Here is a 27,384-nt window from a genome sequence, read left to right on the forward strand (position 1 = left end):
GGGGAGGCCCCGGGCCGCGGACCCGGCCGCGCTCCCGCCGCCGCAGATTCGTCACGGGCTGGCCCCGGGGGGGGGCCCGGTTTTTATTCTCCGAACCTTTCTTCCCGCTCTGTGCTTCCCGCCCGGGCGTGTGCAGGGAGGGTCCCGCTCTCAGACCGTTTCCCCCGAGCCGGGGGCGCTGCCGGGTTCCTCGTGTCGAAACGGCGGCAGGCGCCGGCGCGGACTTTGTTTACTCGCCGCGGCGTTCGACGTGGAGCCGGGCGGCGGCGGCAGGGCCAGCGCGGCGAGGGCAGCGGAGCGGGGCGGGCCGGAGCGCCGGCGGAGCGGCTCGACATGGGTGAGGAGCGGGCGGGAAGCTCGGAAGAACCCGTCCATCACCACCCTGCCCCGGCGGCCGTGGAGACGGAGACGGGGGCGGCGGGGCGGGCCGGTGTTGAGCCCTGCCGCGGGGAGGGACGCCGAGGCTGAGGGCCGCGCTCGGGCGATGCTCGGCTGCCCTCAGGCCGGGTCCTGCCCTCAGGCCGGGGGCCGGTTCCCGGGCAGCCGCCGCCGGAGCGCCCGGAGGCCGCGGTGGAGCTGCCTTGCGATGGCGAATGGTCCGAGCGGCGGCAGGAGGTTGTGTTCGGTCATAGCCCCAGGCCTCTGTGCTCCTGGCACCTGGCAAAATCAAACTAAATCGCGTCTGTAATGGGCTGCCAGCAAGGAGTGAGTTAGGAGAGGTGGTCTTGCAGACTAGTGAATGAAGTAGAGGGAGTAATGAAGAGAGGCCCTGAATCTGAGGATCGAGTGATTGCGGTGAACCTGTCCTATTGCAGATGGTATTTGAGCACTGTTTTAGTGTGGGAAAAGCATACACAGTAGCATATAAGTAAAAAGAGGGAGAGGTGTCTGGCGGTAAGCAAAGTTACTGATTTGAAAGAATTTTCAAATCTTAGGCCTCCGTGCAACCAGTGGTAATCTTCTACTTGTGATGTTTCTATTGAAATGCCCTTTTTCCATCTCAGTTCTCTTAAGGTTATTTGCCTGTCTGGCAGTAAGAGGTGCCGTGAACAGCACTATGCAGACTGGCAACTAATAGTCCCTTATACCTTCTCCTTGTTTTCCAGGTCTGTAGCATGTATGGCTTCTGTGGTGGGATGGGCTTAGAAGAAATAAAGCAACCTGTTATCAGTCTTAGTTCCTTCTGAAGTATGAGCTCATTGCTCCCTCCTTTCCCTGGAAAGGCAGATGCCTAGACAGGAAAACACAGAAAATAATTTTTTATCAAAACATCTTTCAGTAAGATTTTGGTTGCAAATCTTCTTTAATTTGTCTCTGATATATTTATTAGTGTTGTCAGTGATTCTGGCTTGTTGGATGTTTCATTACCTTTTGCAGGCTTTAAGTGTATTTACAAAGTTACAGTTTAACATTGGATATGTTTATTATAAAAATATTTGGAAAAAATGTAATTGTTACTGGCTTAGGACATTAGTATTCTTTCTATGATTATTTAAAAATTAAATAATTTTTTTCTATGAAAAAAATCTTTCTATGATTTGCCTGGCCACAAGTACCCTTACCTGCATTTAGAAAATAAATGAGATGCTGAGACAAGCCAGTTTTGAAAAAAAAAGAACAATTTAAACATTTAAAATCAGCTCCTAGACTTCTTTGTAGCATTTATGTATTTGATTTGGTGCAGCTTCGCTGTTTATAATGAGCTGATTTAATATGTACCTACTGATTTATACCTAATTTTCAGAAGAAAAGAAATGGGTGGTTCCTGTGGAAGATCATAATCATCTTCTGATGCTGAATTCTTTCAGGCCTCTCTTGGTCCTTATATAGTCTGGCACTGAAAAGGCAGAGTCTGATGCAAGCCAAAAAGAAGATGACTCAGATTCTGGCAAATGAAAGAAAAGGAAAAAACAAAATTGTAAGCACAGTGAGAGAGCTTGATGCTGCTGCAGTGTGGTTTGCTGGAGTGAGCTACCAGGAAATCATAAAATGGCACCATAAACCAGGAGGACATACTGTTGTTGGGCACACAGCCATCTGGGCAAAATCCTGGAGAAAAATGTCTTGTAGGCCAGTAAGAATTGAGGGCCGTCTGTCTGTCTGTCTTTGTGTATTCCCCAGAGAGCTGGCTGACATTGAAATGTCTTTCTCTTCTGGTTTTTGTAGGGGGCTTTTTCTCCACCATCTTTTCCAGTTTGTTTGGAACTCGCGAGATGAGGATTCTCATCCTGGGGCTGGATGGAGCAGGAAAAACAACCATTCTCTACAGGTTACAAGTTGGAGAAGTTGTTACCACCATTCCAAGTAAGTGATCTGCCCATAGGGAGAATATTTGCCTGTAGCCTGTGATTTGTCTGTAGCTCTGACACAAACTTTGCCAGCTGAGCTTACTACATGCTTCCTTCATAAACAGAAGGACCTTGTGTTGTGGGAGCCTTGTGCTGTTGTATCTAATTCTTGGATAAAAGTATTACAAAAGAATATTTTATGCTGCCCTGCAAAATGCAAAAAGCATTTGACCTCAAGATTGTTAGCATGATTTTGCAGGCTATTTGTGATAGGTCAGCATTCAAGAGATGGTAACTGTGGACTGCATAATTCTGTTGTTTCCAAATATAGCTACTGTGTGAATTTCAGAGGTCATTATTGCTGTACATAGGATCGTGTAACATTTTTTTTAATGAGGTTTATATAAGCACTTCTGTTTAACGTGGAGAAGAAATCAGATGATTTTACTACATTCTGTAGAAAATGTGACAAAACTCAATGTGAGGTTTCAAGGGAGAAGATGATGCTTATTTAAAAAAAATGCAACTGATTTCACCACTTGTGGTGGCATTCATGCAGCCACACCCACACAGTGTCTATGCCCAAGTGTTCTGGCTGTGATTGGTGTGTGTAACACAAAGGACAAGAGATGCTTGACTTTTTTATGTCCTTGTCATGTCTGCTGTGTTCCTCCTGAATCTGACTTTGCTCAGGCCTCTGCTACCTTTTAGGAGCCAACAGTTTGCTGGGCCATAATCTTTTTGCCCTGGGGTTTTGCTTATTTCAGCCTCCGTAAATTTTAAGCAGCCTGTGCCCACTGTTCCCTGCCCTGTGTTTATCTGGGCTGGCAGGAAAAGGAATGAAATATGTGATACTGCAGCCTTGTTGCCATCTTTCAGACACTGGTATCGAGTCCTCTCCTGAGAAGCTGGTTCTGCTTTGCTTCTTAAAATGAGTGCAGACCTTGTGTGGACAGAAGGACACATTCCTTAGCGCTCTCTTGCTGTCAGTTGTTTACTTGATTATCACAACAGGCCAGTTCTTTGATCCTTGCTCTGTTTCTTTTGGTGATTTCAGACAGGCTACTGTTGATTTTTAACAACCTTAGCATTTGTTACAAAACTCTGCAATATATTTACAATGTCGTTTTATTAGTTCAGAAGAAATATTTCTGCATTATTTTGAGTCATGTTTGTTGGGGTAGCTTTTCAAAGGGCATGAACTTCATTATGCAGCTACTGAGAATTTTCAGGTCTGAAAATCTTAAGTGAATGCTATGATATTCTTCAGAAAAACAGGAAAATCACCAACAGTGAAATTGTTTAACTTTGTTTCAGCCATTGGCTTCAATGTTGAGACGGTGACCTACAAGAATCTGAAATTTCAAGTCTGGGACTTAGGAGGACAGACAAGCATAAGGTAATAGATTTCTTAAAGTCAATTAACTTTCGCTAAGAAGTGCCAAGTTCTTGGAATTCTCATAGCAGGTACTTCTGAAAATTGCTTAAGTTTTTAAAAGAGCCTGTTCTTAGGAGAGCGTTTTCATCTGATGGAATTCAGTTTGTAAAACCTGTGATGCACTACAGATAGGAAAAAAACAAGCCAGTGTTTTCATCTGTATTCAGTTTTGCTTTGAAAAACAAATTTATTAGTGTAGTAGGTAATTGAATAGCATTCTGAGAAAAGAGTGGAGGGGGTCATAAAAACCCAAAAAGATACTTCCTAGCTTTGCATTCTTAAGCATAGTGAAGTTGGATTTAGGTATAGATGGTAATTTTTTAGCAAGCTTCACAAGTTTTGTAATTAGTTATTAACAATACTCCTGTGTGATCCTCTTGTGATTCCTTTTTCAGTCCTCAGTAGCAAGGTGCCACATAGTTAGCTAGAAAGGAAGGTGCAGTTAGTGAGATAAAGGTTCCTTCCCTTTTTAGTTTCAGTGCAGTAATTCTGAAAAAAGTCATTTGTTTTGATCCTTGTTATTTACTTACCTGTATTAATTAGTCATTTAAGATTTCTCTGCTAATCTTTCTTTGGTGACTGTAATGAAGATGCTTGTATCTTTAAATTTTCTTTGCTTTCCTGTCCTGCAGTCGGATTCCCAAATAAATCTGTCCCCAGCATTTCTGTTCTTCCCCTGTTTTCAAGTTGCTTCTTCATTTGCTTTGTGTTGGGTTGGGGTTTTTTGAGTTGGTTTTTTTTTTTTTTGTTCTGCCTTGGAGAGTATGTGTATTGTCTGTTCGTTTTTGTAGCCTCTTGAAGAAATCTACTTTCCTCCTGGGGCCTTTTACCCCAGAGACAGTTTTTACTTCCTCTGGGTGATCTGCTTTTAATTATCTAGCTAACAAAAACTGCCAGCATGCAAATGACATGACTGGAACTTCTCTCTCCTCTGCAGGCCCTACTGGCGGTGTTACTATTCAAACACAGATGCTGTAATTTATGTAGTGGACAGCTGTGATCGAGACAGAATTGGCACTTCAAAATCAGAGCTTGTTGCTATGTTAGAGGTAAGAAAACAAGGATCACAGTCGTTATCAGTAAAACAAATTGAGACATTAAGACTTTTTTTTTTTTGGGAGTAAATATGAAATTTGATTCAGTGAACAAAGTGAAGCTCAACTTCACTTGTGAAACTTCAGCCCTCAGCACAGCCCATGCAGCACTTCTGACTGAAAAAGCACTGAATACTCTGCAGGGATTCATAGGTTTGTGCAGCATTATCTGGACAGTTGATTTCATGTAGCCTCGTGGTCATATGAAAATTTGCCTGCCTGCCAGGACAGCTGCTCAGTACTGCTGTGTGGCAAAATCAAGCCCTGAAGGATTGACAGTAATTAGTTTCCTACTCTAAGTAGAGTTGAGCAACACTTCCTTTCTCTCTTGCCTTGCCCCTCAAAATATCTGCAAGCTCATTTAATGTGCCTTGTTAAATCCAACTACCAGCTTGTTTCATAACTTTGACTAGCCATGTTTTGAAACTGCTCCTGTAGGGTATCATAATGGAATTGAAAATAGACACCATTCTTTCACTGAAGAATTTTCTACAGAACAGAAATCAGCAAACAAAATAATTGAGAACTTGCTGAAGTTCTTTTTTATTATTATATAGGTTTTCTCTCAAATAAATTCCGTAGAAGTTTCTGCAACAACTTCCACAATTTCCTTTTTTTTTTTTTTAAGGAAGAAGAGCTGAAAAAAGCCATTTTGGTGGTGTTTGCAAATAAACAGGACATGGAACAGGCCATGACTCCCACAGAAATGGCAAATGCCCTTGGCTTACCAGCTTTGAAGGACAGAAAATGGCAGATATTCAAAACCTCTGCAACTAAAGGCACAGGGCTTGATGAAGCAATGGAATGGTGAGTACCAGTCTAGTTATGCTTCATTCATATGCCTAATTTTACACATCTGGGGGAGGCTTTTTATGACTGGATTTGTGGCTAGTCTGACATAAAAGAATCCACGTTCGAATGATTGCTTTTCTGCTGGAAGTATTTCAACAGAATTGAAATGACTGTGCAGTAAACTGACTTAACCTTTTCCCTAGGTTGGTGGAGGCCTTGAAGAGCAGGCAGTGATACAAAACTGACCATTGCAAGGAAGTGTCAGCTATAGCCAGCATCCTCCTTTCTGCAGTTAAGTATTTTCAGCCACAGATACTTGTAAATAGGACAGATTTGAATTTGACTTCTGTAATGTGGATGCCTCTCTTCAGCTGTAAAACTGAAATAAGTGAATGTGTACATTATGATACTCCATTTCTTTCTTTTTGTTTAAAGAATGTACTTATATTAATTTGTACGAAAGTCTTACTGGCTGAGACAGTTGGTTGTTTTTTGTCATCCCCCCTTCCTTTGGTGGTTTTGGTGGCTAGCATATTGGTGTAGATAACACTAATAAAATCTAGAACTGTCAGCTATACCCAGGGGTGTGTTGCTTGCTGCTTGCTTTACAGAAACAAGTCCAAGTGCTGCCAGTTCCAGCATCCAAACACCTGCAGAGGTTCCCTTAAGCTGGTATTGTTCTACTTTGTAACCCTTCAGTGCAGACACACTGTTACAGTGAAATACAGCAAGAAAGCACAAGTGGTGCACCTCTGGCTGCCAACATGGCATTCAGTGGGTGTCTGAAAGGAAAATCAGTGTCTTCAGCACACACTACTGCCCTGATGTGCCAGGGCAGTAACTTCACTTTAACTTACACCTTCATGAGCTGTTGTTCCTGCACTCTCATCTTCGCCAGAAGTGACAGGTAAGCAGCTCAGTATAGCTGCAGAAAGTGAGGGTCAAATCAAAGTCAGGAGGCAGACTTTTCTCTCCAGGCCCAGTGTCTTCACAGGCAGGGATGCAGTCAGCACAGAACCCATTTCTTACAAATGAAGTAAGATTTAATATAAAATATAATAGTTGTTGCCCATTTAACTGTACATGCTCTGGTAAATATACAGGTTTGGAAAAAAATTTAGATGTTTTTATTTAAGAACCTAGATGAAAAATGACATAAAAAAATACTAATAAATACAATTGAAATATGCAAGTACTTTCCAAAACAGTAATTAGTTCTTTAGCTTGGTATTACTTTTCATAAATTAATCCTCCAGGAAGGAAAAGCCTTTTCATTCCACCATTGCCAAATCTTTCAGTGCATTACTTCGATGGCGTTTGGCCTTGTACATAGGGCGTAGAGATTCTATTTTTCTCTTCCTGGTTTCTGCTTTATTCTTATGTCTCTTCAGCTTCCTCCTTGCAGCAATGTCAGGATTTGCTACAGTCTAGGGAAAAACAATACATTGTTAGTTCATTGACAACTAACAGCAGTCTCTGTGAGCATCATGAACTTCCTAAGAAACTGGTGTCTGCTAGGACAACACATGGGTGTTGTTAGGTTCCTCAAAACTGAGGGTCTTCAGGCTGCTTTGCCCTTCAGATAAGCAGGAAACCATCCCTGTGAGCCAGAATCTGCACAACAGACTGATCATACACCACTTCTTCCAAGTTTTGTAAAGGTACTGATAAACTGTCCTAATAAACGATGAAGTTCTTCCTCAAACTCCCCTTCCTGGGAAGCTCTCAAGGCTTTTGGGAAGCCTATTTATTTTTCTCTCAAGAGAAAGTGGAATCTTACCTGCAAAGCCCTCTGTTTTTTCCTCATTGCTCTTTTCTGGTTGGCCTGTTTCTGCACAGAAGAAAAGGCCAGTGAAAAGGCCTCGAGCCCCACTAACTTCTTGAGAAGTTCTATGATTTCTTGGGAAAGGTTCTTCAGTGTTGGATCTATTAAAACAAAATTGACTTACTTAATCTCCGCAGATGGAACAAAAGCCAAGAGTACAATATGGATTCCTCTTTCTTTAATAAAGGATGGCTGCACTGATAAATCCTGCCCAAACTGGCACCCTGTGAAAGCTGCTGGTGCTTCACCAGCTTTCCCAGAGAGTGGCTTTTCAACCAGCAAACAAAAAAAAAATGCTTCTGAGAAGCATACATTTTTTAGAAGGGTAAAGTCGTCCCAAAGGTAATTACAAGTGGCTTTCTATGTATAGCCACTAAACTTTGAGTGAAATAGGTTTTGTTGGAAATAAAGATGATTTCAGCCTTGTTGGTCAGCATCCTTGGTAAGCAAAATAAGGGCTGGCTTAATTGTTGGAATCACTAGCTAGTGGCAATATATTAACTACAATCACTGGGGGGAAAAAGAGATACTGGGAGTGAAAAAAGGCTACAAAGAGGTGCTAAGGGAAAACAGAGCAGAGCAAATACTTCCTTCAGTCTTTCAAACAGTTTTTCAAGTTCCTCTCAGCAAGGACTCTACGTCTTGCCACCGTGAGCTCACCTTTGAGTACTACACTTTTCCCATGACACCACATGCTCAAGCTTTACCCACTTGGACACAGGAGCATGGCTAACTTCATTCCAATCTTTGAACATGCAGGTTTCTACTTGAGCTGACATACATTCTCTTCCCTTCCTGGTATTTTGTTTAGACAGCAAGCAGATGAAATTCAGTGATTACAGTATCAATGTCTCAAAAAACAAAAGGAATTGCAGGTAGTGTTTCTACTAGGGCATAGGTGTGATGCACATTACTCTTTGTGAGGGAAATCTCTTACCTTGCTCTGCATAGTTGCTGTTCAGCTCCCTGTACAGAGGGGTGAGAATTGTTGGAAGGTAGGGCTTGATCCTGTCTTGCCCCAGATCCACCGAGATTGCTCCCAGGAACTTAAAGATGCAGCTTCTCTGTAAAGAAGTGTGTGGGACATGAAGGAAAGCTGGAAGGAAACCTCCTAACTGAACTGCTCCCAGATGGCCATGCATCACTACTCAACACAGCAGGTATTGTTTTAGACACCTGAGTCACAAACTCACTGCTCTTTCAAGGTCTCACTGCATCCAAGTACAGTCTTTAGAGAGACACAACCCCTGTTGTGTGGGCTGGGACTGGCTTGGCAGCTGCCGACACTTTGAACAACATGCTCGTTCTCACTGTCCTCAACTGAGGCAGCTGAAGGCATGAAAGCTCAACCTAACTGCACCATGGGGAACCACAGTGCTTTTTGTAATGCTCTCCCACACATCCCCTCCCTTTCTCCTAGCAAGTTACTCCATACTGCCATTCCCCTGCCTGCATGAGTCTAGCACTCTTGGGCATTCAAAGGCATTGCTCTGTCCCCTTCAGCTTGGTGCCTTGGGGTTTTTACCACTCTTCCACCACCCCCCAGGAGGCTGGAAGCATCAGCAAGAACCAGACTGGCACGAGAGAGCTTTTCCTGAGAACTCCAAAATGGAAGGCTTGTTTCTTCAGCACCTACTAATCCTCATTTCAGTGCCAGCTCACAGCACCCTCTGCACCTTGTCCCTTGAAAGCAAAGAACCAGAGCAACACTATCCAGTAGAAGTAGAAGCAATGGGACTACCACTGTTCTTACCTTTAAAGGGACCTTAGGGGAATATGCTGCTTCTCTCTTCACCATGACAGAGAGCTTCTTCATTAACCACAGCAGTGTGGCTGGCTGGCCTTTCTCTTGTGTGTCCTCTCTTTCTTCCCCTCCTTGAGCAGAAGTATCTCTCTCATCCTCTGAGACCTCCTGCTCTTCCACTTCACACCCGAGTTCTCCATCTGCTTCTTTACCTTCTTCTGAGGCAGGGGCTAGCAAGTAAACAACTTTGGCCACAAAAAGTAAATTCTTTATAACCTGACGTGTGGAAACAGATGAGTCAGTAACCGTGGGTTGCCTCTGTAAGCAGCAGAGCATGTAAGAGCCAAGACTTGATCTGACAGAGGAACCTGCCAACCCAGGAGTCTGCAATGGCAGAAACCCCAGTCCTGCCCTGCCTAATACTCCCGCTTTCTGTCCCTGCCACTCCTTAGAAGACTGACACCACTGTGGGGACTTTCTGGGCCCCCCAAGAGGCTCACAGCTGCTCAGATGCCTGGAGGAGAGCAGCTAGCCCTGAACTGTCTATCTGCCCTGAGCCAGCACCACCATACATCAGCGGTGCTGTCCTGACTAGGACATGGTATCTCATGTGCCAGGGCCTGCTCTGTGCCCTCCTGCAGCTCCAGACAGGCTCCTGCTCTTACCTGCTCACTCAGAGACACATCCAAGAACTTGGACTGCAGCTGATGGCAGAATGCAAATGCGAGTTCCTTCATCTGGGGAGACAGAAAAGGAGGAAGGAATGACTTCACTGAAGGTAGCTGGTAGCCGAGACTCGAAGCAGTATTTTGCAGTCACCAAAGGCAGTACCCAGGGGAGACCAAAGCATCAGCTCAACACAACTTCTGCCTGCATCTTACAATCTAGAGAGGTATTTTTGTGCTGCTGAGAATAAGACCCCAGAGAAGCTCCCTCCCAGCAGCAGACAAGTGACTAAAAGAGAAACTTGCATGTTGAACAATGAACTACTTTTATGTCCCAGTCAGGGAATGGGCATGAGCAGAATGAAGGAGTAGTATAGACATCATTACCTTTTTGTCCAGTTCAGCAGTCAAGAAGACTATGGATGCAGACAGCTCTGCTGGTGCCTTTTTTCTCTTCCCTGACTTTCCTTCCTTCCATTTGTTGACAAGATCTTCTGGCTTATAAGATGCAAATAACAAGCCAAAGATCTCAGTGGCTGTAAGCCAGACCCAGCTATGAGGATACCACAGGTGAGACTGGACATGATCTGGGGAAAAGAAAACCCTTTCAGCAAAGGAGATGGTCCATTGAGAGCAAAAACAGAACCAGGTCACTCCCAACAATTACCACAGCATATGCTGCAACAAAAAGGTGAATGAAATAAACTGTGCTCATCTGCTCAGAACGTAATAAAAGGCTTTCTAGCAACTCAATCCAGCCAAAGCAGAGAGCAGCAAACACCCACAGGTAGCCAAATGTCCCCACAGTGATCAGGTAATTCATGTTTCTGCAACAACTACGGTCCCTTCAGGGACTCAGTGCCACAGCTCATCTGCCCATGATGTCTGGGGACTGGCTGCTGTGAGACTTGTGTCAGCTGGCCCTGCTGCTGATGCTCAAATCAAACCCCTGGAGAGAGGCCGAGGATGCTTCAGAGAGGAAATGGAACTGCTGGCCTGTCTCACCTCTGTCCAAGCTGCCCATCACCAAAGTCCAGGATAACAATGGTTATCTGCTATCTCACTAAAGGCACCTGGCAGGCTGGACACTTCAGTCACTAACTAGCCACATCAGGTCTTCTGATTGCAGCAAATGAAGCAGTTAAAATAAGGGCAACAAAATGCCAATAAACCAGCCTGATATTGTATAATCTCACACACAGGGAAATTGCTTGAATCAAATAACTTGCAGGTCTTCACATCTGGACAGACACAGAGTATCTACAGCACTATTACCATGTGTCCTTTTCTGGCTGGTATGTACCATCAAGGAAATCCCATCTTCTCAGGAGAGCTCAATGTTTAGTCCAATTTTGAGAATGTAATTATGGTGAAACTTGCAGTAGTTTCCAACTAATTGCTCTGGGGGTAGCAGAAAATACTTCCCAGCAACTGAGACAGAGGGTGTGTTGTTTACATCAACCATGTAACCTTTTCCATGAGCAACTTATCTTTCATTGCCCAGTAACTTCTGTGGATTAGCATTTTGCAGAATAGAAACCTTGTATAATAAAGTTCAGTCATTTACATTAGCGTGTGAAAAACCACAAGGCACACAAAGAATCTTTCTTGTAACACAGCTGTAATAATTCCTTAATGATACTTACCCCAGATACTGCTCACAACATCATTGTTCCTGGTTAATTGAATCAAGTTGCACTCTGTGATTAGCTTTTTTACCAGCACAAGAAAGCTGAATAGCAGCCTATCTGCCGCCTTTTCCTCTTCCTCTTCAGTTATCTAATAAAATCAACAAGTCAAGAAAGATACTTATCAGAACCTGAGGACAGTGCTGATTAATCCTTACTAGATAAATTTCAGATCAACTGTTCAAAAAAACCCAGAAGACTGACTTGTACCCAATTCCCTATATAAACAGAACGGAAGCACCTCCACTAAAGCATTTCCTTTGGACACAATCTCCGCAGGCAATTGTATCCAAATAATTCTTGTTTTTCTTACGACCATTACTACAACAAACTGCTGGGTTTCTAAATGCAAGCAATTACGCACATTATGTCTGTGCATGTATTTGTGTGTATTTGATTCTTATCATTAGAGCCCAGCTGAGTGCAGATTTGCCTGTATCACCTGGGAAACACTGAGTTGTTATGACAACACTGTGTATGCTGCCTGTAGTCCTCACCCTGCCTGCAACCACCAGCTGGCTTGAGGTAAATTGTCAGTACATATCACAGCACAGGGTGTGATTACACCAAATTTCTCCTCAGGTATTTTATTTTCATCTCTTGCCAATTTACAGATCCTGAGGTTCTTTTCTCTCTTGTGCAAAGGCAGCATTAATAACATTCACAGCCACTCCCCAGGCACAGTTACTGGGATCCCTTCGGGATTAGCACATGCTAAGCAGAATCTGAGGCAGCCTTGTTATTCTGAGTTAATCACGTGCACTAAAAAGATTTTCCATACAACAAAACCATGGTCTTGAAGTAGAGGAAGGGAACCCTTTTGAAAGTTAAAGCTGTAGATAACACTGCACAAAGCAGGCAGTCACAAGCCATGCGCTCCTGATATGCAAAGCTTACACAGATCTCTGCAACTAGCAGACACGTTTCCCACACTGCAAGGAGCAATGTATCTGCTGGTTACACTGTATGGCTGCAGGCTGAGGCCAGGTGGCCTTGCAAAGTTTCTTTTCCTCTCGTGTTGTGACATAGGACATCAAATTTGGGCTTACAGGCAAAAAAAAATATGGTTCTAGGGTAAGCAAGGTCCTCTTCAAAACAAATGTGTGTGTTTGTGTCTTTCCTCAGTCCTGAACACCAAGTCCAACTGTTAAATCTCTCCTATGCTTCTTCCCTTTTTCAATTTTCTTAATTCTCTTTCCTCGAGCTTCACGCATGGAGAGAAGTTACTTACATTTTCAAATTTACTTGGGTTGATTTCTTTTTCAATCAAAGTGAGGACTGCTGCAAGCCGCCGTTCAAACATTACTCCATCCACTTCAACAAACAAACCACATGCCTGGGCAGCCAACCTCCTGTGTGAGCTCTGACACACAAAAAATAATGCCCCTTGTTAACTTAAAATCAAATCCCACAGCTCCCAAGTGCAGAAGCTGGTAGTAACCTTTACGTTCTGCCTGCAGCAACAGCACCTTAAGAGAAGCTGGTTTTCAGAGTAGATTGAAAAAGGAGATGCTGCCAGGGAGGTATAAAAGCACCTGGCAGCACTAGTTATCCCTGGGAATGCACCTGAAAACTGAATGCCAGAAGGCCTTTTCCAGCCAAGTTCTCAACTGCAGAGATCTGGGAGCTACTTTGCAACTCTTCACAATGCAACAGGCAGCTTACAGTTACAAACCAAAACTGAACATATTAGGATGGAAACCACAAAGTGTTTAAGAATGATAACTCTACTAGTGCAGAGGGACAGAACCTGGGTTCAGCTAGAGGACAGCTTATCACCCAAGCACCCAGATCAAAACAGCAGATTTTTGCTGCCAGGTCTGCTGCCTTCCAGTTGCCAGCAACAGAATGAAGCATGTCTGAGATAAAGTCAGCACAAAATGCTGGGATCAGAAGAGCTTTAAGGAATTTGCTCAAACCTCCAACCTGAGCAAAAACTACACTGTGAAATACCTGAGCCAAAGTGGAATTGTTAGAAAGCCACAAAATGCAGTTGGGAAGAGTCTGTAGGCTGACCTACAGCATCAGCAGGTCCCCATATTTGTGCAGCTTTATGAAGCTGTATCATTTCTTGCTCTCTAAGTCAGGAACAACTAATCCACCAACCCACCTGATCTGGTACTAGCAACCTCTCACTTGCCTCAATCTTACTCAGCCCTCCAACAGAGTTCAGACCAGGTCAGCAAAAACACCAAAGAGTACCTTTTTGCTGTGAAACCATTCTGTGACCAGAGAAAACATCAGATCTTGTTTTTCACTGCTGATCTTACGGAGAAGAGATTTGCATGTCAAAGCTGCCATCTTTTTGCATTTGGCCGAGTCATCATTTATCATCATCATACAAAGGGAGAGAAAAAACAGCCCACAGTATTTGTGCAGGAGATCCTAGAAAGAAATAACCATTATCAACCACAAATACCCAAGGAGCTTCTGGCATTTAAAGAGAAAAAAAAAGGGTATTTGCTGCACTATATTCAGGAGCAGTGTTAGTCCTGAGTGGGATTCATGTCAAGGCAGCTGAACTGCTAAAAAATAGGATGACCCTCTTGTTGGAGCATACAGGTAATGTACAGCAGTCCCAGCCCCTGCTCTGACTCTGACTTGGTACCATATCCCTGGGTTAGCAAGGTGAGTGTGGAACCTTAAAGGGCATTTTCATGCCCAACTCTCGCCGAAACAGGCTTAAGTCCTCAGCATTGCAGCAATCACCCAAATGTCCTTCTCTTAGAGATTGCAGCTCTTTAGTTCCTGGGAACTCTTTAAAGTGGCAATCTGAAATATTAAATCATCAGACAGTGCCGAAGTACAGCTTACTGTGCAGAATTTCTCTTCCTTCCAAATTCTTGCTTGATTGCACTTCTTCCCATGTCCTGAATGCACAGTTAAGCTCCAGCTGCAGAGCTTCAAGGCAGCTTAGGATTTTGCATATGTGACATGCAGTTATTTTTTAGCTTTCATTTTGATCCACCACACTGAGAAGCCCTTCCTCTCAAGTCAGGCCAACCAAACACAACATACCAGTTCAGTCAACAATCTGCCATGAATACTGAAAAACCCTTATGGTGAGGAAAGTCTAGACGTCACTTTCTATTTCTACCCCATTTCCTAAACTGGTTCTGTTTCCTTCCTGGCATAAATTATGACTGAGTTTATCCAAACTCCAGCTGACACAGCTTTATTTTACTTGCAAACAGAACACATTAGGCAAAGAAGTACTGCAGACTTTCCAGCATGTCATTTCTCTTTTGGAGCAAAGCCAGGTTCTTTAGAGATAAGTGAATCTTCTGCTCTTGATAAGAGATTAATAACAACTAGCAAGTGCTTCCAAAATAAACTGCTCAGAAAATGCTGTTACTGCAAACCACAGTAACTGCTTGATTCTTGGAACACCAGGGGGTGCTGGTTACCTGTGGGAACATGTCAAGGAGGTATGCAATCATCTCCAGCGCAGATTCCCTCCCAGTTTCATACTCGTACCTGTGAAGAAATAAAAGATTAACTGTTAGGGATGAGTTAATCCTCCCATGAAGTTGCCTACAGTTTAGAAGGACAACCAATTCCAGAAACACGCACTGACAGGGATCCTTCTACAACAGCTACCAGATCTGGCCTGATACTGTGGACAAGAGAAGCATCAGGCCCATCCACTCTGTCAGAGAAAGAGCACATGAACAGGCCTTGAAGGGTTCCAGCCCACTTGAGTCAGCACAGCCACACTGTGCTGGGGAACCTGCTAAACTGCTGTCACCTTGAGCAAGGGAGGGGTGAAGCTCAGGAGGAGGTTGGAGGCACAACACTCCTGTGGAATGGGCACAGTTGTTGTAACTGTGCCTGCAATTGCACTTGAAACACTGCCATGGGACAGCAGACCCCATAAATGCACCTTCTCTTATTCCTCCCAGATTTTCCACTATACCTGTGTCCTAGGGTGACATTTTGATGATTCACAACCAGTGGAGGTGGTTAACCACTAAGCAAACAACAGAACCTCGGTTTACAAACAGATAAAGAACGAAATTAGCTGTGAAACGGGGATAAGAAAAAAGGATTTTCTTCATCAAACAGCCTGTCTTGGGAAAAGTTAAGTGTTTCAGAAGTAGGAAAATGAAGACTACAGCCATGCCTTCTGCTCATTACAAAGAGCTTTTTGGCACACTAGAGTCATATTTAAAAACAAAGTTCTGTTCTCACAGAGAAGTCAGGAATATAAACTCACTCCAGCTGTGCGAGCATGAAATCCAAATTTGGTTTCAGTTTGTCACCAAGGGGGTAATCCAGAATGTATTTTAAATAAATCTGGAAAGAAAAAACAACAATACAGAGAGGAGTTAAAAACGCTCAGGTAAGTTTGAAAAAGGTAAGCTTGAAAAAGGTTATGAAAATATTTAGTGATGCAGCAGCAAGCTTATGAGAATCATCCCTTTCATCCCATTCCCATTACACAAAGGGTCAACAAGCTGTCAAGCTCTGTTCCTGGAACAGGATTTTTAAAGTACTACTGTGATTTGCACAGGCACCTGTGAAGAGATCCTGCATCCTTCAAAATCCACCCTGTAACTATGAAAGCAGCATTTCATGCTTCTACTGCACCTGTATCCCAATGCTTGAGACAAAGTAACCAGTTCTGTCCTTTGGGTGGCTTTGCCTTGGAAAAAATGAGGAGCTAGAGGGAAGCAATCGTGGATTTGTGACAAATTCACTTACCCTGGGGTTTGAAAAAGAGCAAGGCTGAGTTACATAGGCTTAAAAGCCTCCAGAGGAGGGACCATGTCACTGCTGCTAAGCAGCTCTCCTGTACTTGGCACTGGTGAGGTTGCCCAGTACCTCAAGTATTGTGTTCAGTTTTGGGCTTCTCACAGCAAGAAAGACACTGAGGTGCTGAGCAGCAATGAAGCTGGAGAAGGGGCTGGAGCATAAGTCTTATGAAGAGTGGCTGAGGGAGCTGGGGCTGTTTGGTCTGGAGGAGGCTCAGGGGAGACTTTATCACCCTCTGTAACAGCCTGAAAGGAGGCTGTAGCCAGGTAGGGGTTGGTCTCTTTCCCCATCTGACAATTGACAAGACAAGAGGAAATGGCCTCAAGTTGTGCCCGGGGAAGTTTAGATTGGATATTGGGAAAAAATTCTGCACTGAAAGGGTGGTCAAGCACTGAAAACGGCTGCCTTGAGAAGGGGTGGACTATTTGAAACAGGCTGAAGGCATTAAAAAGAAGTATAGATATGCCACTCAGGGACATGGCTTAGTGGACGGGGCAGTGCTGGTAAAGGATTAGATTCAATGACCTTAAAAAAGCTTTCCAACCTAAACAATTTTACAGTTCTATGAAGGCACGCCACAGTCTCACTATAGACAAGGAGTCTGTGACTCTGCTGTGCACCAGTCTTGAGAACTGAAGCCAGATAACAAGGGGAATAAAGATCAGCAAAGAAGGGGAAATGGAGTTCAGGATTCAGCAGGGCCAAGGTACATGTCTGTGAGAGATAGGATGGCCACACTAAGCCCTCTAGCCTGTTAGACAGCTGTAAATAAAGTGAGACTCTTCACCAACCTGCCTGCACTGGACTCGCACTGGCTCACTCTGACCTGTGATGGCCAGCTGGGCAACCTTCTGCAGCACATCATCAATTTCAGGGACAATCAGCTTCCTGGATAAAATAGCCTGAAATGTAAAAAAGTACAGCTGGAGTCACATCATTTTGCTTACACAGTGTGAGATGCAGTACTGCAACCTGGACTACACCAGTCTCAAAGAGATACCTTAATACTGACTTTTTCACACACAGACAGAGCAACTCAAAGGAAAAAAAAAAAGGATGGCTTACATATCTATTCTGTTTCTTTTGGGCAACACAGAATACCTGGTCTAATAATCAGAGATGTTGATTCTTTAGATCTGAGTATGTTTTTGCTAAATACATCCTCATGTGCACTGTCTATAAAACAGCATCCCAAACAATTTTAAATAGTGACTACAAGTCAAACAGTAAAGCTTTGTTCATTTTCCTCTCTCAGAATAGAGCTTTAACAGAGTTCTGTAGCCTGTTCCTGATGTGAGACTGTACAGACTTTTACCAGGAAGCAGAACCACTGCTATTCCAGTAGCTCACAGAATACCCACGACTGCTGCAAAAAATACCTTGAGAAGGCCAAAGGCAGTGGCTTGGCGTGATGAATCGTAAATGTCTTCTTCAGCAAAGCCAAGCAACACTTGGAGCTGCTTGCTTGTTATCTGACTCTTTGTATTCTTCACAAGTATTGTTACACACTACAAAATCAAATTGCACATTGTTAATACACATGCAGTATCATAAAAGAAAGGTCCATGCCAAAGTCTGACTTGCTTTTTACCACTTCAACTTGAACAGACAAACTGCTGCCCTAGAACATGTGGCCAATGCCTTTCAGATGGCAATTTCAAGACAAAAGTGAACAAGTGAATTGCCCCCTTCCCACGTCTCACTTCAGCTACCAGGATTTACTCAGGAACAAGATACTACTACAATGAAGAAAGAAGGCAAACATGTTCCTACAAAGACATTTCTTCAGATCCAAGCTGTGCATTTTTAAGGAGCAGCTATCTTTAAGTTTGTACTTGGGAAAGAACCAGCAAGGCCACATATTCCTCACTAGCTTGTGATCTCCAGACTACCTCTCCAGGGACAACTGCAGGAGGGATCTGTAACTGGAAGAATCTCATTCTAGAAAGTTAATCCTAAAGCAGAGCTGGGTCTGACTTACTTTGAAACAGCTCACAACCAGGTGGAAATTCTGGCCTTTGGCTACTCCTGTCTTGGCAAACTCTTTCAGCAAGAGGAAAAGCTGCTTGATCAGTGACTCCATATTCGTACTGACAGAAGGCAAAGGGAACTTTAATATCCATACCAAGGACTGCAGAGCACCAGTTATCACCTGGAAGAATTAGCCAAAAGAGAGCACGTGGGTACAGTGACACTGAGAGAACTCTTCTCACTCTTTTATGGACATGGTCAGGCTCTGTACAACTGTGGTAAAAGGCAATTAGCTAACAAACCCAACCTCTTTCAAACCATACATAACACAAATGGCTTCTCACTTCTAAAAGCACTATCTGTGACTAATATTCTATAACTTTGATTTTACCAGGTAAAGAAATTAATAGAGAATTGTTTCAGCAGATGGCAGGAATGCTTTCTGAAGCAGAGCTGCCTTCAAGACATGGAAATCCCCACCCCAAGTATCTAACAGGGTCTATGAGGTATGCCTTCCACTCCTGGGAAACTCAAAGTTTAACAGATTCTCTAGGGTCACACAAACCAAAAGCTGTCCCAAAAAGTGGCTGCCCACAGTGCTAAGAATAAAGACTTTGGACTTGGATCAAAAGAAACCACAGCTGTGACAACTCTGCTACAGGATCTCATGAACATCCTCATAGATAGTTTGCAAATTCCTGGTATGAACATTTTCTATGAGAATTTGCCCACAGTTAAACCTGCAACATGGAGCAGAGCATTCAGTCCTCCATCAGCCACAAGTTTCCCTTGGGATTCCATGTCTTCAAACAACGTAATCTGCACAACTGTTAAAGCAGGCTTGAAAAACTGGCGGCTTTATCTTTTCTTGCAAGTCAACTGCAAGATGACATTTGTGGGCAGGACTCTTCTTAGTACAGCAGACAGAAGAGACAGACTTCAGCTTAGAATGTACCTTGACATCCATAGATTTCAGGCAGTCTATAAGCAGTTGAACAAAAGGGTCTAACATTTCCAAAGCATGTTCCTCAGAAGAATTTACTTTGGATCTCTTCAGGCTCATGTGCAGTAGCTGTCATAGAAAAATCAGGTCATTAATCTCAAAGTCAGTTAGAACATGAAAGAGTCAAGTAAGGTCCCACCACTGTTTCAGGTTATAGTAGAATTTATGCCGTATCCCACCCAAATATTTCAACAGGTTGAGCACTTTTTATATAACTCTCTAAGAGGCACCACTGGAGTTACAATATACAAAGTGAAGCTAAGGCTAATGGCTGTGCTATTAAAACAATATATCCAGAATACCTTCCTTTTCATACTCTTAACAAAATTTTGAATGCAAAGTTTTTGTATCTGAGGAGATCTTACCCGAAGTCCTGAATCAACCAGGATATATGTGTTAGTCCTGCTGCTGACACGTGCTTTCTGCCCTCCTCTTGTGGGAGTGGGCTGGAGCAGCAGGCAGCTCTCCGGTTGCAGCCGAGGATCTGGAGGAGGGGTAGCTTTTTTCCTGAAAAGCAGTGTTTTTATGTTTGGCAAAGGAAAATATTCAGATATCAACCCTCTACACAACAATCCTGCTGCTGGGAATAAAAAGAGGTGAACTTCCCAGCTCCAGCTGGGAAGCTACAGCTACTTCCCACACAGCAAGCAAAAGCAGGTCACAGATGGATCACAATGAAATAAAACCAATTTGAAAGCAGCATGGCAGACAGGACTCAGACTTGAGAACTGTGCCACTATTCCAGAGACAACAAATTACATAATCATTTGTATAACATACTCATTTTTTTTCTTAGTGGACAGATCAACACTGGAAGGTTCCTTCAAGCAAGTACACTTCCTGGCGCTGCCCAATGCTCTTCTTTACTGATATTTACTTCCATTACTGATGGCTTAAAAACACTGCTCCGAGAAGTGTGCAAACAGCTGTCAGACCCTAGGGAAAGCCAACCTATAGAACAGCAAATGCAGCACACCCAAACCGTCGGAGCAGTGCCACCACGAGATACAGACAAAATCTGATGGCTCTCCTCATCTTCTGCCCCATCAACAAAGTGATAAAGTGAAAGTCCATGTTTTTTCTTGTTCCTGGCCCCATGGAAATATTTGCAGCCAGCTTCTATACATTGTCCCTTGTCACTTCATCCTAACATCCAAATGCATGTTATCAACTCATCAGACAGTGAAAAAGCCTTGCTGAAGGTCCTGAGCACTTGCAAGAGTACACTCCCATGAATTCAACAAATGCTAATTCCCATTACCAATCTTTCTCCTTGCCCTCTGACTGCCCAAAAATCAGTTACATTAAAAACAAAAGGGGAATGGAAGCAAGGAAACTCTTATGCATTTGATCAATTGGATTTGAGAACTGCCATTTCTGCAAGCAAACCAATACCAGACCATCCGAACATTCTGGAACTCACTTGGCCTTCTCAGTGAGCAGAGGCAAATTTTCACTGATGAGACCATGACTGAGGAGGAGGAGGGATTCTGCATTCATGTCTGAGTTGAAGATCAGCCCTGCCATGATGTGACGCAGTGCCTCGTGCACCTTCCGGACTATCTTCAAGCTTGTAGTGCTCTCCAGAGTCTGCAAAGGTAAAACCATCAGAATTTAAGAGGACAGCCTGATACCAATTACCTGTTATCTGTGTTCAGAAGTCATGGGAAAAACTAGAGCAATTTCTCTCTCATCATGCTGTCACAGTCCCCAGCACTTTATGTGAACAGCATCCCATTGCCTCAGCTCTGCACCAACATCCCTCCCTTCCTCTCCAGCCTCCTGTCAGCTTCCAGCCAGTTCACCAATTACCACCAGGACACAACAGCTAATGAGCAAACCAGGGTTCCATTCCTGTGTGAGCTTGCACTCTGCTAAAAAATCTGCATCTTTGAAAAGGTAATTACTGAACACAGATAGACCACAGATACATTTTGTTGACATTCCCTTCATGCACAAGAGACTAAACCATAGAGCAACCCTGTAGGACTTCTAAGCTTCAGAATAAACAAGAGTAGGCTGAGAGTGCATGGAGAACTCCAAGTGGGATACTTCTACTGCAGCAGCAGTTAAAAGCTTCCCAAAATGCCACTCCTTGCTCTGGGCATCAACAGTAAACCTTCACTTTATGAGCTGGTCTCACACTGCTTTCCCAAGGAAACATGGGAAGCCAAAGCAAGATTCCATAGGTGATTTTAAAGTAGCCACCCAAAAGCTCTAGAATCACCTTACAGAATTGAAAGTGCTCAAAATTAATAAGAGAGACTCTGGCTGACTTTTCTCTTACCTCTTTCAGTGGCAGAATAAGTTTTGTCACCTGGCCCCTTCCTATGAACTTTCCAAGAATTTCATAGGAATCATAACTTTTGTTTTTGCGTGCTTCCATGATCTTGGAGACAATTCCCTTCACTTCTTTCTCTTCAGCTACATTCCCAAACAATTCTTGGTTGAAAATCTTTGGAAAACAGGCAAGAGAGGTGAATGAAAGAAGCAGGTTCCTCCGGCAGCAACAGAACAACACTATTTTTCCCCACTCAGAAAGAACGATTCTCCAGGTTTCCTACAAATCACGTCTATCTTTCCTTTGTCAACATAGAACATCCTAGTTTAGGCACACCAGATGAGAACACTGTTCTCACACCCTGCCGTGGTGCTATGTTACAAGGAATGGGACTGCAGTCAGATCAGTACATCCCAATATACCCCATCTGTGTGGCCAGCTCAGTTCCTGGGCTCTGTGGACTGCACTGAGCAGATGTCTGCTGACTTGCTCAGCCATTTAGAGTACAGGAAAACCCAGTTAGGCGTCTTATACTCGAATCCATCCCCTTTCAGAATGCAGGGCTCAGCATACAGCCCCGGGGATATTTGACTTCTCTCTTCCCTTGATTCCCCTCTATAAGGGGCTCTACTGATGCCTCCTTCCTTGGCAGTACACACACAACAGTCTGGTTTGCCACCAAGTCAGAGACAACCTACACAAAATCTTCCCCTCCCAGAATATGTCCCAAGCACTTCAAGATGCTTTTTCTTTCAGTCCTGAGTAGCTTTTACCTCAATCAGGATATCTAAGCAGGGGTCCAAATCACCAGCACTGAGCCTGGTAGCAAGGCCCTTCAGTAACAGGTTCACAGTGAAAGTCAGCACATGGAGCTAGAGAAAAAGAGAACAGATCATGTTTCCAAACTTCTGTGCTGACCTCTTTAATCATACTAGATGGGGACACTCCCATACCAGAGACATCGCAAGTCACACACTGCACTTGAGCTCTCATTATAGGAAAAGCAACACTGGGAGGATGAGAATCCATGTAGTGGCAATGGGAAAAGGATCCCTGTCCCACCACATACTGGCAAGAGGGCTGGAATCTCCTCTCTCTCCAGTGCTCTTACTGGTATATTCAGGCTGCTCTAGTTGGTGCTTTCACTGTTATAGCAGCTAGAATCTCATGCTACTGCACTGTGGTAATTCACATGAAAAATGATTTTTAACCCAACTCATGGAAAGAGGAAAGATGAATTAAAAGTCAGAGCCTTGGCTCTGGATCTAGGAAGCAAACCTTCAATTAGCATCACCACACACTGTCTGTGCAGTGTCCGTGGCAACTCCCCTCAGATACTGCTTAGCCCTCATGACCTTACTGAAAGATTTCCTCTAATCTTACTGGAACAAGAAATTCCCCTTCACACCTCAACTCTTCACTAGGAAAATGTCTTAGACTCTCAGTTCTTTGAGGGTACAGACCCTTATTTGACACTTGGCATGGCATAACAAAGACTGATATAGGCATTAGCAATAGTATTTACTTCCATTATTCCAAGCTATTCTACCGGTGCAAAACAATTTCAATATCAACTTCCCTTTGGATTCTCCTCCCAACACATTAAAAAGCCTACAGAAAGCAGAAGTGGAAGATTTTCAGAATTACCTGGTACCCATGGATGAGCGCAGACCGCATCTCCTTTAAGATATACAGAAGGTAGTGCACTCCCAACACTTCCATGATTTTAATGAGGGTGTTACGGGCAACGTCCCGTATTTCCTGAAATCTGTTTCTCAGGAATGTGCAGACTTTCAGAAGAATGCTGGAAAGAAAGACAGACAGCTTTGTCCATCTCCAAGCAGAGCAGAACTAATTACACTGCCAAGGAGGCTGCTTTTCAGGCTTGTTTCACAACCACAGCTGTACTCACAGCCAGCCTCACAGAGAGGTTTTATACACATACACACACACCTACTGTCCTTCAGGACATTTTACTGATTCTCCTTTCTTTCTGTATATTATTCTTTCCCCAGTGCAACCAGCCCTGCTGCAGCACCTTGATTCATAGCTCTGCTCTTCGGTAAGGATTTACAGAAGTCAGATGCTGAGACGCAGAAGTGCATATCGCTAGGAACAGGAATTTCCAAAATAAGTATTTAAGGTCTGTTTGGATGTCCCTCTTGACTTTAGCCATGTATGTAACCACAGATTGAGAAAGGTGCCTGCACTCATTCCCTGCACAATGAACAACCCCACTGGGATTTAAGGAGCCCAACTGGGATTTACCTTGGTAGGTTGGCTTCCATCACTTCCTGGGGAAGACACTGCATCATTCTGACCATTGCAAAAGCTAATGGAACACGAACTACCTCATCATCATTCACAACACTGGATTTCACAAGCTTGTGCTCCTCGTCTCTTTTAACCTTTTTAAGAGAGCAAGACACAATGCACTTTTAATATACAGAAACAAATCCTGTTTATTCTCAGCAAACCCTAGAAGAGGCCAGTATGGTCTCTGATGACTGCAGGAAAAAACCCAGACAGCTAAAGGACAAGTGAGATAAATCCCTGTGTTTTCAATACAGAAACTAGGCTGGTGCCAGCAAGTGGCTGAGAACTCCTCAAGAGGTTGGACAAACTGAATCACTTCACTTATGTAGTTTGAGACAGTTCTCAGCAGGGAAGTTAGGACACCACATCCACACTGACCAGAGGGTCTGTCAGTAATCTCCATGACTGAGCAAAGGGCATGAAGCCTTTTTTGTGCTTTCAGATGATCTCTCTCCACTTGCGCCTATTTTTTTAATGTGCTGCATTTTCACTGGCCCTGAAGCAGTATCCCAATCCTTAAAGTAACAGCCTACAGAAGACCTTTCAAATGTCAACTCCTCACCTTTGCAACAATACACCTGTGCAATTTAGGCAAGATGTTGACTGTAACTGTTTCTTGAATGTGTTTGATCAGACACTGAAGCTCCTCCTTATTTCGGGGTAAGAACGAAACAGGCTTGGGCACTTGCTCAGCATTTTCAGATGGCTCAGTTGCTTGCTCAGGTTCTGCTGGCTTCTCAGAGAGATTCTTCCCATTCTTTTCTTCAACTTCCTCCTCTTCCCCTTCACTCTGCTCCAGCTCCATGGCTTCTTCAGCCTCCACCACTGGCTCAAGGTCCATGGCAGCAGCTTCTATTCAAGTAATTGCCAAAAGTACAGGTAAATGCAGAAGAACACAAAATTTGAGCCCTTAATTGAGACTCTTGTGACAGCTTGGTTCTAGATAATGCTCCTACCTATCACCAGTCACAGCAAATCACCAATAAGCATCAGGCTTATTCTACTGGGTAAAGAAGCTTTGGCTTGCTGATTTCTGATAACCAACCCTCAGGGTTGGGCTTAAAGCAAAGACTACATTACTGTGTGTCTGAACCCTGTAGCCAGCTTAGCAAAGGTCAATGTGCCTGAACTGTAGAGAACTGCCATTCACTTAAAATTAAGAATTTCACAAGGCAAGAGGTACTGACAAGCATAGCTGTGAGATCTCTTTCACTCAAAGGTCCTAACAGAGGTAACGACAATAGTGAAGAAGCTGAAGATATGACCTGGTCCTGTGAAATGATGAGGGAAGCAAGGTGAGGACATCTTGGCTACAGATAACCATGAGAGCAGCCAACATCAAAGATAAAAAACTCAGGTATGCCAGTAGCCACATGGCTGGGTGCAAACCTTGAGAACCACACAGGTTCTGGGCTGTTTTGACTTAGAGATGCCTGGGATAGAGTGGTAATGTGCAGATGATTCCCTATACCTCTCCTGACTTTGTCAACACACAGGAAGAAAATGCGCACCATTCCTGAGGAGACAAGTCAACACTAGCTTCCAGTATGCCCATTTTAAAAAGATGGAAGTAGCTGATGTCAAGAGTAAAACACAAAACTTTCATTAGCTGCATTTGAGCAGTTTGAGGCAGTATTTTTACAAGCAGACACAAAAAGCTCACCTTGGCTGTCAATGGTCAAAAGCTGCTTTTCAAGCGTTTCGTGGTCGAAGTGAAAGGCTTCCAGTACCGTCTCTAACAAGCTGCAGAAGGAAAACATCACATAAAATCAGCCCTCTGCACAAAAAAGATGAGGATGCATATACAAACACAAGTGAAAAATCTTACAAACACTTTTTTTGGAAAACATCAGATTTGGTGACATTGCACTGTAAGGAGGTTTATCCTGAAAAGCCCCAGAAAATAAAAAGTGGTTACTTCCCAGCTACATGCATTCTGTGACCTAGCTCATTGTGAAACCTCACAGAGGGTGATACTGGAGCAATGGAGGTGTCTCAAGAGCAGGGACAGCTTGACAGAACTGCTGCCATACATTCAATGACACATGGAGGAAGAAAGTAACAACCTGTTAAAACTTCATAGCTGCAGGCAATGAGCCATGCCCACAATCTCTCATCTCAGGGAAGAGGCTAAAATCCATGTGATGCTACTAAAACCACTGAATTGTGCCTAAGCAGTCTTTGGAGAAACCCAGAGCAGCATTGCTCATGGTACCCACCTGACTCCCAGCTTCGTACCAATCTGTCCTGTTTGCAAGACATGGATGAAATGCTTTAAGTGGTACAAGTATGCTGACCATGAAAGATGTCGGCAGACAGCTCCAACAACTTCAACTGAGGCTGTTACCATATTTTCATGCTGCTCAAAAGAGAGAAATTCAGTTGCTGTTAGCATTCACAATGGTCATGTGTTTAAAACATCCTTTACTCAAAGAAGTAATGTCTGTCTAGTTGGGATGCTTGGGATTCAGTTTTAGCTCTACTCCTGAGCAGCAAGTTAGGAAAAAAAAAAAATCACAGTCCATCAAGCAGATCTCCAGACCCACTTCCTCCAAAGTTTTCTGCACACGTTTACCTTTTCTTGCATACTTAAACCTATGGGCTCACTTGTGTTAAGAACTAAGAACAAGAACCAGTCAAGGCATCCAACCACAAACACATGGTACATTGCTGGGTTATGCTGATCAACTATAAACCCACTTAAGATGTGAAATAAAATCTGTCTATTTCTTCACCAAAGTTTTAATCAACACATATCACTGCCCTCTGGTCAAAGAGCTACTCAGTCACTCTACTGAGGGGCACAGCCTGCACTGCTTCAGGGGCTGGGTTCTGTGCCTGAACTCCAATTGTTTCAGCTTCAGAAGAATATTTCTGACAGTAAGCAAATTAGACATTTACTTGGCTTCATAGAAGCAGGTCTGCTGCTCTCCTGGTGGTGTGCAGGGAACTACAGAAGTGTGAAACCTTGCTTTTCAGAGCCATGCTGACATTACAAGTAATTTCACTGAAAGTGAAAGGGACTAACAAAATGTCACCCTTCAAATTTTAATTACAAAGCTGCTATTGATTTCCAATGTTTTCAGCGAATTCCTGCAGTTTCCCTCTAAATCCAGAAAAAAACTGTATTTGTTCCCACCTCTGTTACTAGGCACAGACTATATTCCCACAGTCTACTGTCAAAGAGTAACTAATCTTACAACTAGACAGAAGACAGAAGTTTGGATACAGAGGAAAAAAATAAGAAGCTGACTAGTACAAAAAATGAAGACAAATAAAACCCCAAGTAAAAAACTAAAACAAAACAAAAAACCTAACCCAAACAGTCAAGAGATTAACATTTGAGAAGCAGGACAAGTTTAGGAGATACAGGATTGGGCTCAGATGGCACCTGCACTCTCCAAACCCTCTTGCTGCTACCAAAACCAGTACAGCACTTTTGTCTACAGTGGAGATATTCACTGCACAAACATATTAGTTGTCTAAAGCAGTTAGGTTTTCAAGGAAAATGGTTTATAAGAAAA

The 27,384-nt window shown here is 43.5% G+C and overlaps 2 protein-coding genes across 4 annotated transcripts in view; one reads left to right on the plus strand and one right to left on the minus strand.

Annotated features, from left to right (window-relative positions):
- Window positions 1-246: 246 nt before the first annotated feature.
- On the plus strand, window positions 247-6,189 carry ARL1 (ADP ribosylation factor like GTPase 1). Of its 3 annotated transcripts, none has more exons than XM_062491407.1 (6): window positions 247-337; window positions 2,167-2,304; window positions 3,606-3,687; window positions 4,664-4,775; window positions 5,449-5,627; window positions 5,816-6,189. In XM_062491407.1, the coding sequence occupies exons 1-6, from the start codon at window positions 334-336 to the stop codon at window positions 5,844-5,846; spliced, it is 546 nt and encodes a 181-aa protein (XP_062347391.1). In that variant the 5' UTR covers window positions 247-333; the 3' UTR covers window positions 5,847-6,189. The 3 variants fall into 3 exon arrangements, with proteins under 3 accessions (XP_062347391.1, XP_062347390.1, XP_062347392.1); XM_062491406.1 differs by lacking the exon at window positions 247-337 and adding an exon at window positions 587-638; XM_062491408.1 differs by lacking the exon at window positions 247-337 and adding an exon at window positions 1,853-2,074.
- Window positions 6,190-6,716: 527 nt separating this feature from the next.
- Window positions 6,717-27,384, minus strand: part of UTP20 (UTP20 small subunit processome component) — a 63,193-nt gene continuing 42,525 nt past the window's right edge. Inside the window, exons 39-62 of the mRNA XM_062491409.1 lie at window positions 26,080-26,219; window positions 25,524-25,603; window positions 24,423-24,712; window positions 23,813-23,952; window positions 23,192-23,348; window positions 22,318-22,416; window positions 21,540-21,718; window positions 20,687-20,842; window positions 19,629-19,770; window positions 19,216-19,332; window positions 18,271-18,441; window positions 17,669-17,797; window positions 17,081-17,191; window positions 15,751-15,830; window positions 14,942-15,011; window positions 13,737-13,919; window positions 12,766-12,897; window positions 11,493-11,625; window positions 10,234-10,433; window positions 9,847-9,918; window positions 9,191-9,457; window positions 8,375-8,501; window positions 7,393-7,538; window positions 6,717-7,039 (exon numbers count right to left, since the gene is read on the minus strand). Of these exons, the coding sequence (XP_062347393.1) occupies window positions 6,884-7,039; window positions 7,393-7,538; window positions 8,375-8,501; window positions 9,191-9,457; window positions 9,847-9,918; window positions 10,234-10,433; window positions 11,493-11,625; window positions 12,766-12,897; window positions 13,737-13,919; window positions 14,942-15,011; window positions 15,751-15,830; window positions 17,081-17,191; window positions 17,669-17,797; window positions 18,271-18,441; window positions 19,216-19,332; window positions 19,629-19,770; window positions 20,687-20,842; window positions 21,540-21,718; window positions 22,318-22,416; window positions 23,192-23,348; window positions 23,813-23,952; window positions 24,423-24,712; window positions 25,524-25,603; window positions 26,080-26,219 (3,477 nt within the window). The 3' untranslated portion in view covers window positions 6,717-6,883. The remainder of the gene's footprint in view (window positions 7,040-7,392; window positions 7,539-8,374; window positions 8,502-9,190; window positions 9,458-9,846; window positions 9,919-10,233; window positions 10,434-11,492; window positions 11,626-12,765; window positions 12,898-13,736; window positions 13,920-14,941; window positions 15,012-15,750; window positions 15,831-17,080; window positions 17,192-17,668; window positions 17,798-18,270; window positions 18,442-19,215; window positions 19,333-19,628; window positions 19,771-20,686; window positions 20,843-21,539; window positions 21,719-22,317; window positions 22,417-23,191; window positions 23,349-23,812; window positions 23,953-24,422; window positions 24,713-25,523; window positions 25,604-26,079; window positions 26,220-27,384) is intronic.

The sequence above is a fragment of the Cinclus cinclus genome, chromosome 4 (assembly GCF_963662255.1).
Source record: "Cinclus cinclus chromosome 4, bCinCin1.1, whole genome shotgun sequence".
NCBI lineage: Eukaryota > Metazoa > Chordata > Aves > Passeriformes > Cinclidae > Cinclus > Cinclus cinclus.